General features: G+C 48.9%; 5 protein-coding genes across 5 annotated transcripts in view; 4 read left to right on the top strand and 1 right to left on the bottom strand.

Moving 5' to 3' along the window:
- Positions 1-324: 324 nt before the first annotated feature.
- BABINDRAFT_161498 (glycogenin glucosyltransferase) lies at positions 325-2474 on the top strand. The gene is made up of 2 exons (XM_019128839.1): positions 325-673; positions 719-2474. The coding sequence occupies exons 1-2, from the start codon at positions 506-508 to the stop codon at positions 2351-2353; spliced, it is 1803 nt and encodes a 600-aa protein (XP_018985132.1). The 5' UTR covers positions 325-505; the 3' UTR covers positions 2354-2474.
- Positions 2475-2751: 277 nt separating this feature from the next.
- Positions 2752-4165, top strand: TIF (translation initiation factor eIF4A; the record flags this gene model as incomplete). Its single annotated transcript, XM_019132385.1, has 2 exons — positions 2752-2857; positions 3025-4165. 2 exons carry the CDS (start codon positions 2752-2754, stop codon positions 4107-4109), a joined length of 1191 nt encoding a protein of 396 aa, XP_018985133.1. The 3' UTR covers positions 4110-4165.
- Positions 4166-4198: 33 nt separating this feature from the next.
- BABINDRAFT_136013 (uncharacterized protein) lies at positions 4199-4527 on the top strand. Its single transcript, XM_019127098.1, has one exon. It carries the CDS (start codon positions 4253-4255, stop codon positions 4451-4453), a length of 201 nt encoding a protein of 66 aa, XP_018985134.1. The 5' UTR covers positions 4199-4252; the 3' UTR covers positions 4454-4527.
- Positions 4528-4690: 163 nt separating this feature from the next.
- Positions 4691-5830, bottom strand: BABINDRAFT_161499 (uncharacterized protein). Its single transcript, XM_019128840.1, has one exon. It carries the CDS (start codon positions 5726-5728, stop codon positions 4778-4780), a length of 951 nt encoding a protein of 316 aa, XP_018985135.1. The 5' UTR covers positions 5729-5830; the 3' UTR covers positions 4691-4777.
- A 620-nt stretch (positions 5831-6450) lies between these two features.
- Positions 6451-7847, top strand: part of BABINDRAFT_166912 (uncharacterized protein) — a gene marked incomplete at both ends in the record, with an annotated part of 1621 nt that continues 224 nt past the window's right edge. The window contains one exon of the mRNA XM_019130473.1: positions 6451-7791. Coding sequence (XP_018985136.1) covers positions 6451-7791 — 1341 coding nt within the window. The remainder of the gene's footprint in view (positions 7792-7847) is intronic.

Below are 7847 nucleotides of genomic sequence, written 5' to 3' on the forward strand. Positions count from 1 at the left end.
GTTTGGTGCCATTGTCACTATGGTCTAATATGGGATTAGTTTAGCCACCTCCCCCGCATGACTAGTACTTAAGCTTTGAAAGGTTGTACAGTGGTGCTGATATCTCTACTGTCAGCCTCTAAATGTTGGCTAACATCAAAATTTGCCCAAGCCCATTTGTTGATTAATATGTTTATTGGGCTTCGCTACGGAATTTTATCGCTTTCCGGAAAGGGATTATCGGCTAACACAACATTGCATATTTCCTGCATTGAGCCGTGCATCGGCCGCATCAGCTCCTCGATTTTCCCCGAGATCCCCCCTTATTGTTGTTGGGAAAGGGGGGGTCACACTCCGAGCCTTGTGGTCGGAACGAAACTTACTGGGAAATAAGCACGACAAAACTCCCCCTGGATTACTGTATACCTTTACGTTTTACTTTTGAACTTAAAAAAAGCAGAACTCTTGGTCGTTTTCCCAGTATTTCCTACACCTCCGATAGAGACCCTTGCCGCTGACCTACACAATGACTCGGGCGATTGTAACTTTGTTATTCAACGACAGCTACTTACCGGGAGCGTTGGCTCTTGGAGTCAACTTGAAAACACTTCTTAACCACACTGAGCGGCTGGTTAAGTTGGTGGTCATGGCCAACAAGGACAACTTCTCCGAATACCAATTCAGTTTACTTCATGTATGTATCGCCAGCCGGCTAATCTTTACGCATACTAACGTCTAGGAACTCTACGATGAAATCATCCCAGTGGAATCGTTGCGCTCGTCGCTTTCTGCCAACCTTGAGTTGATGGACCGCGCGGACTTGGCTGAAACTTACACCAAGGTTCATCTATGGGGCTTGACTCAGTTTGAGCTGGTTCTTTACTTAGATGCGGATACCTTACCACTCATTACTCAGGACTCTGTTTTGGACTTGTTTAACTTGGATATTCCAGAGGGCCACATTGCAGCGGCCCCAGATAGTGGCTGGCCGGACATTTTCAACTCCGGGGTGTTCATGTTACGGCCAAACACCCAGGATTATGGAAATTTGTTGCGCTTAGCGCATAGCCAGGACGCATCCGTCTCTTTCGACGGTGCCGATCAAGGTTTGTTGAACCAGTACTTCAACACGGAGTACAACCAGGCGGTGATTCCACTCCCAGATTCATTGTCAGCGACGGAAATCTCTCGTAAGCCGTTTTCTGCAAACAAATGGATCAGATTGCCGTTTTTGTACAACACAACACCGTCTGCGCACTACCAATACTTACCAGCCTTCGAGTTCTTCCAGCACCAGGTCAGATTGGTACATTTCATTGGTCCTGACAAGCCATGGCACGTTGGCAACGTTTACGAGACCTCAGACGGGAACGCGCTTTTGCACTTGCACAAATTGTGGTGGGACTCCTTCTACACTTACTACGAGGGTTCTTTGGCTGAGTTGCACGTTATGCATGGTGCGGGACACGATTCCTCCAGACAGCCGTTGAGAGACGTGTACCAGTTGTGTTTCTGGGAGAAGGGCTTGAGTTTCGCGGAGAGAATGCAACTTGCGTGGAAGTACGAGACGCTCAGGGAGTTGAGCAGGGCTCGTGTGGCTGAGTTCGTAGGCCGCGACTTTTCCTTCGAGGAAGGCCAAGGGGAAGAAAACGACCCTCACCTGCAAGTTGATGAACCACCTGTGGAGACCGAACCTGTGTCTTCCTTCGACCCTGCTACGCTCTGCGACCCTGAGGCGTTCAAGAACTTCCAGACCATTGAGCCCTCAGACATCTGGAATCCTGCGACGGAGGAACCCCCAAGAACCGAGCCAGCCGTGACGCAGACCTTCAACTTTGACACGTATGGAAACTCCTGGGACGAGGAACCCTATTCCGAGCTCTATGTTGAACCGCCAGCGGTACAGGAGTCTCAACCCGACCACCAGCCTTGGTTCGGTGGCCACTCCGATTACACGGCCGAGAGATCATGGGGCGAAACTGAATACGTCAACACCTCAGAGCTTGAGGTTCAAGATAAAGCGACGGCCCCAAAAGAGCCCGTGGTGGTCCTGCAGGTAAGGGAGAAGACTCCAGAACCAGCCGTGGACAGGCCAAAGCCGCTTTTCCCGTGGGAACGCAGGCCAGCCACTGCTGTGGAACGAGTGTTTGCCACGTCTGAACCTGAGTACGAGTTTGGCGAAAAGTTGTTGAAGCTTTTGCGAGCCCAGCAGGTAGAACAGGAAATGGAGGAGAACGCCCAACAGGAATTGGCACAACTTGAGCCCGAGGCATCGGAGGAATTGACCGCAGACGTGAATGCCGACGAGTTCTTGGTGACCACCGAAAGACTCAGTGCCCTTTCCACGGTTCAGGACGATGAAAATGACTTGTAGCATCTCCGTCCCGTGCATGTTTATCGGGCCTGCATGCTGCATATCAGGCTTCTAGCCGTTGTTACACACACGATTTATATTTATAATAGAAGCTCCAATCAATTTTGAAGCTGTGACCCAATAGATATTTGATCCAAGTAAGCGTCTCCAATCAATCATATTTTTGCTTGGAATATTTTCCCTGTATATGTTGGACGGCCAGTGACAGTCCGCTGGGTCGTGCGCGTAACAGTTACCCGGCTGAGAAGAAATTTTCAGGCCATTCCTGTTTGCCGCTGGCCCAAGATGTCGCAACTCCAAACTTTTTCTAAGGCAGCGTACCTGTAAAAAAAAGTTTCAATAGAGCTGCCCCCCCTAAGCGTATACTCTATTTTTAAGACGGTATAAATATTTCCAACATGTCTGAAGGTATTACTGAAATCGACTCTAACTTGATCGAAACCAACTACGACAACGTCGTCTACTCTTTCGATGACTTGAACTTGAAGCCTGAAATTTTGAGAGGTATGTATAACTGTCCCTTATGAGTGAGCACCGTTAAATCTTTTGTGATTGCTGATTAGCTACAGACCCGCGGCTAATTTGCCCCTGGGTTGTCAACTGTTTTGCGACCAATTTGCCTCCAGATCAGGTCGCGGTGCCTTCCCCCCCAGCACGTACTAACGTCTCAGGTATCTTTGGTTATGGTTACGAAACCCCATCTGCCATTCAGCAGCGTGCTATCTTGCCAGTCACCGAAGGCCGCGATGTCTTGGCCCAGGCCCAGTCTGGTACCGGTAAGACTGCTACCTTCACCATTTCTTGCTTGCAGAACATTGACGAGAAGGAAAAGGCCACCCAGGCTTTGATCTTGGCTCCAACCAGAGAATTGGCCTTGCAGATCCAGAAGGTTGTATTGGCCATTGGTTTGCACTTGGGTGTTACCGTCCATGCTTGTATCGGTGGTACCGCCATGAAGGACGATATCGAGGCCTTCAAGTCTGGTGTCCAGGTCGTTGTTGGTACTCCAGGTCGTGTCTACGATATGATTGACCGTCGTTTCTTCAGAACTGACAAGATCAAGATGTTCATCTTGGACGAAGCCGATGAGATGTTGTCCACCGGTTTCACCGAGCAGATCTACAACATTTTCCGTTTGTTGCCAGAAACCACCCAGGTCGTTCTTTTGTCTGCCACCATGCCACAAAACGTCTTGGAAGTCACCACCAAGTTCATGAGAAACCCAGTCAGAATCTTGGTCAAGAAGGACGAATTGACCTTGGAAGGTATCAAGCAGTACTTCATCAACGTTGAAGAAGAGCAGTTCAAGTTTGACTGTTTGTGTGACTTGTACGACTCCATTTCCGTCACCCAGGCTGTTATTTTCTGTAACACCAAGAGAAAGGTTGAGTACTTGACTGAGCAGTTGACCTCCTCCAACTTCACCGTCTCCGCCATCCACTCTGAGTTGTCCCAGTCTGAGAGAGACAAGATCATGGAAGAGTTCAGAACCGGTTCCTCCAGAATTTTGATCGCCACTGACTTGTTGGCCAGAGGTATCGATGTTCAGCAGGTTTCCTTGGTTATCAACTACGACTTGCCATCCAACAAGGAAAACTACATCCACAGAATCGGTAGAGGTGGTCGTTTCGGTCGTAAGGGTGTTGCCATCAACTTCGTCACCGACCAGGATGTTGGCATGATGAGAGAGATTGAGAAGTTCTACTCCACTCAAATCGAAGAGATGCCAGCCAACATCGGTGACTTGTTCGCTTAAACCCCCTGAGTCTTTTATGCACTCTTTTTTACGTTATATTCATATAGGTAAACCCCTTTTATTTTAACCCGGACCGTGTCCATCGTAGACGCTCGTACCCTGTGGATACGATTGCTTAAGATAGCACCGAGGGCAATCACGCCATGCTGGTTAACGAAGAAAAGCTTGTGTTTCTCATTCAGGGATATTCGGCATTCGAAGGTTACAAGTGCCAGTTAAGCGGGTGGGTATCTGTCTCGTGCCAAGGTCGGCGTCGTGTGAGGGGCTTAAACGTTTTGATGGCTTCAAACGCACCTTGGGGGCCAGAAGATAATGCAATACACCACAGGGTGACTGGTATTTAGTGGCCTGTAGTTATATTCTGAAACCCATGCGCTAAACTTTGTAAGAATGAGCTCTCTATAGAGATATCCGTTGTAGATGACCGCGACTAACCTTTTCTTTACCTGCCACCAACCCCCTCCTGGCCAAAACCATATGATCGACGTAAGCGTACTATAGCTCAGCATCACCTTAACGTACGCCTTAGCACGAGATTTATCGCTGGATCCTGGCCGGGCCAACGCTCAACTTACATTTCTCTGTTTACGCACCATTCCAATGTATACTATTAACCTATGGAAGCTAACATGGCTTACTGTTTGACCCAGCTTTGTTGAACCAAATTGCTAATGATCATGTTCCTCGATCTTTTGGATCTTCCCCTGGTCCTTGCTCTCACCATTGACTCCCACAAACACAATCTTTTCCACAACGGTGTGCAAGTCCTCATCCTCACCCTCGATAAAGATCCCCAAGCTCTGCACCTTCTGGAACTTGACGTACTTCAATTTAACCTCGTACCACTCGTTATCCGAGGAAATATCCTCCACGTGTAATGGGGTGACGGCATCAGCAGAGGCATCCTCAAACGACATCATAGGGCTGTTGGCCCAGACTTTGATAGTGGAAGGACGCTGCAAATCCGCGATATCACCAACATCCGCGGTCTCAAGGTTCATCTCTGCTAGCGGCTTCACCTTGATCAAAATCGAGTAGATCTTGGAGATATTGGAGAACGGCACGTGGAACAAAAGCTGAGAATCGGCATCTGATATCAAACTAGACTTTGGTTCGTTCGTCTTGAACACTTTCTTAATGTAATCACCATCGCCCTTGTATAGCGGAACAGAGTTTAACGCCTGGAAGTCGGCAAACCAGATGAAGTCATTCAACACCTCAAAGCCTTTAGGAACGAAACTGGTAATAGCTGGTGCTACAGGAGCAGCGGCACTGGCCACGCTTCTTTTGGCGGAAGGATGCAAGGCGGAGAGCTTGTCCAAGGCGGTCTTGATTCCGTGGGGATTGGCACCTCTGACGGTTTCTGTGAGCTTCCCCTTGGAAAAAAAGAGGAATGACGGCACAGACGAGACCTGGAACCGCGCTGGCACTTCTTTGTTCTGGTCAATGTCCACCTTGGCAATCTGAACGTTCGGGTACTGCTCGTAATGCCCTTCAATCACCGGCTTAATGGCTTGGCACGGCCCACACCATACGGCGGTGAAGTAAACGACCAATGCGTTGTTGGCAGAGAGGTAGGAATCGAATTCCTTGGTGTCTTTGATGTAGGGAATGGACATTGTGTGGATAACGTAAGAGCGGGTGCCGTCCGTGCTGTGTTGATGTTGCCTTATCTGGTGGCGAGCAAGAAAAAAACATGAGATCACGTGATTGGAAGAGCCAGTAGTTTTGATGGATTGTGAAAATTGAAACATATTCGGTGGATATGCGCTACAAAATAGATATCGATATCGGGTGGGGGTATTATTAAGATGAAGGTATTATGCAGATGAAGGTGTTTTCTGAGAAGGCTCGGTCGTCCTGATCCTCAAGGATATGAGCAACACCGTCAATAACATGATAGGTATAATTACGAGCATTACCAGTATTGTGTAATGCTTATTCCATAAATTAACTCCTAATATATAGGTTTATCAAGACATGGATCCTGGCATTATACAGTAATTTGAATACAATACTGGGAATGGCATGAAGACTCTCACAATTTTGTTCCTGTAAGCTCTAGATTTAAGCCACTTTGCGATGTAGCATATCTTCGCAATTAGCATCTTCTTGCCATTTTTACCCGGCCTTAATTCTCTTTGTTCTTCATATCCTCTCCATTTTTTCCAGTCCTCTTAGCTCGGCCTATTTTATTAATTATACCTGATGCTCCACGACATGGCCTGGGGCCATCATGTGACTCGAACCGCATCTCTATACAGGAGGGTCACAGACACCGCCTAAAACGGCCACGATAGCACCGTCTTCTATCACTTCCATCACATTAAAATTACACACAATGGGTGCCTTGAGAACATTTGCAAAGTATCTTGCACTTACTAGTGTGGCTTTGAACATTTACATCTACACATATCCGTCGCTCCACGCGCAGCAGTGCCTGTGGGCGTTTGAGCCGGAGCTCGCAGGCGACGGCTTGGGCAGCAAAATCGCGGAGATTCCGTACCTCGGGGACTTGTACAGACAGTACGTGGCATCTGAGGTGGCTTCAGCGCCGAAACGGGTGCCTGAAATCAAGATGATGGCGTTTGGGGACCCTCAAATCGGCGGGGTATGGCCCCAGACCCCTTACATCAAGCGCTTGGACACCTACGGCAATGACCATTATTTGGGCCATATTTATCGTGTCATGAAGGCCAGGTTGACCCCTACCCATGTGGCAGTTTTGGGTGACCTCTTCTCTTCCCAATGGATCGGCGACACCGAGTTCTACAACCGCACGAGGCGGTATATCTCGCGCTTGTTTCCGCAGCCAGCGGAGTACGTGACCGATATTCAGCACTGGATCGACCAGCATCATGATGTGGATTGGAGAACATACTTGGATGAGAAGGTAGCCATTCCACTTGCTGAGTTGGAGTTTGGCTACGAAGACATCTACCAGTGGACAGTACCGGAGCTCAAGGCGTTCAACGGCGAGCCGCTTTTCATAAACTTGACCGGAAACCATGATATCGGTTATGCCGGTGATGCCACATGGCAACACATGGCGAGATACGTCAAGTTGTTCGGCAAAGACAACTACTGGATCGAGTACGACCGTGAGACCGACCACCCTTGGCGAATCGTGGTGTTGAACGACTTGCTCTTGGAAGGCCCGGCATTACAGGAGGAGTTCCGCACGTACACGTGGGAGTTTTTGCGCCAGTTAGGCGAACAGAAGTTCAATGGGTCCACGGTGCTCCTTACCCACATTCCATTCCACAAGCGCGAAGGCTTGTGTGTGGACGGCCCGAAGCATGTAAACTATCCGCATGACTACGAGCGCGAACCGTACAAGCAGTCGTTATTGAGATCGCAGAACTTTATCGGGTTTGAGGAGTCACAGAAGGTGCTCAATACGATCTTTGATAACGGGAAGCCGGGTATCATCCTCACGGGTCATGACCACGAGGGGTGCGAGAATTGGTTCAACAAGTTGGACAATGGCACCTGGGAGGCCAGCAAGGAGAAACTTGGTGGTCAGAGCGTGCACGAGATCACTGTTAGGGCGATGATGGGAGATTTCGGCGGCAATACTGGCTTGATGACCGGTCGCTTCGACGAGAGCACCCAGGAGTGGCAGTACGAGTTTTCTTTGTGTCCGTTTATTGTGCAGCACGTGTGGTGGGGTACCAAGGTGGTGAGCATTGTGTCGGTGTTGTTGTGGTCGTGTATCGTTTTATTTCAGATTAACTA

This window comes from Babjeviella inositovora, assembly GCF_001661335.1.
Source record: "Babjeviella inositovora NRRL Y-12698 unplaced genomic scaffold BABINscaffold_6, whole genome shotgun sequence".
NCBI lineage: Eukaryota > Fungi > Ascomycota > Pichiomycetes > Serinales > Babjeviella > Babjeviella inositovora.

Bases quoted from the DNA above. Each gene is read 5' to 3' on its own strand.
- BABINDRAFT_161499 (XM_019128840.1), bottom strand. From the start codon at position 5,728: ATGTCCATTCCCTACATCAAAGACACCAAGGAATTCGATTCCTACCTC.
- BABINDRAFT_136013 (XM_019127098.1), top strand. From the start codon at position 4,253: ATGCTGGTTAACGAAGAAAAGCTTGTGTTTCTCATTCAGGGATATTCG.
- BABINDRAFT_161498 (XM_019128839.1), top strand. From the start codon at position 506: ATGACTCGGGCGATTGTAACTTTGTTATTCAACGACAGCTACTTACCG. The intron at 674-718 runs GTATGTATCGCC...ACTAACGTCTAG, and splicing joins ACCAATTCAGTTTACTTCAT to GAACTCTACGATGAAATCAT.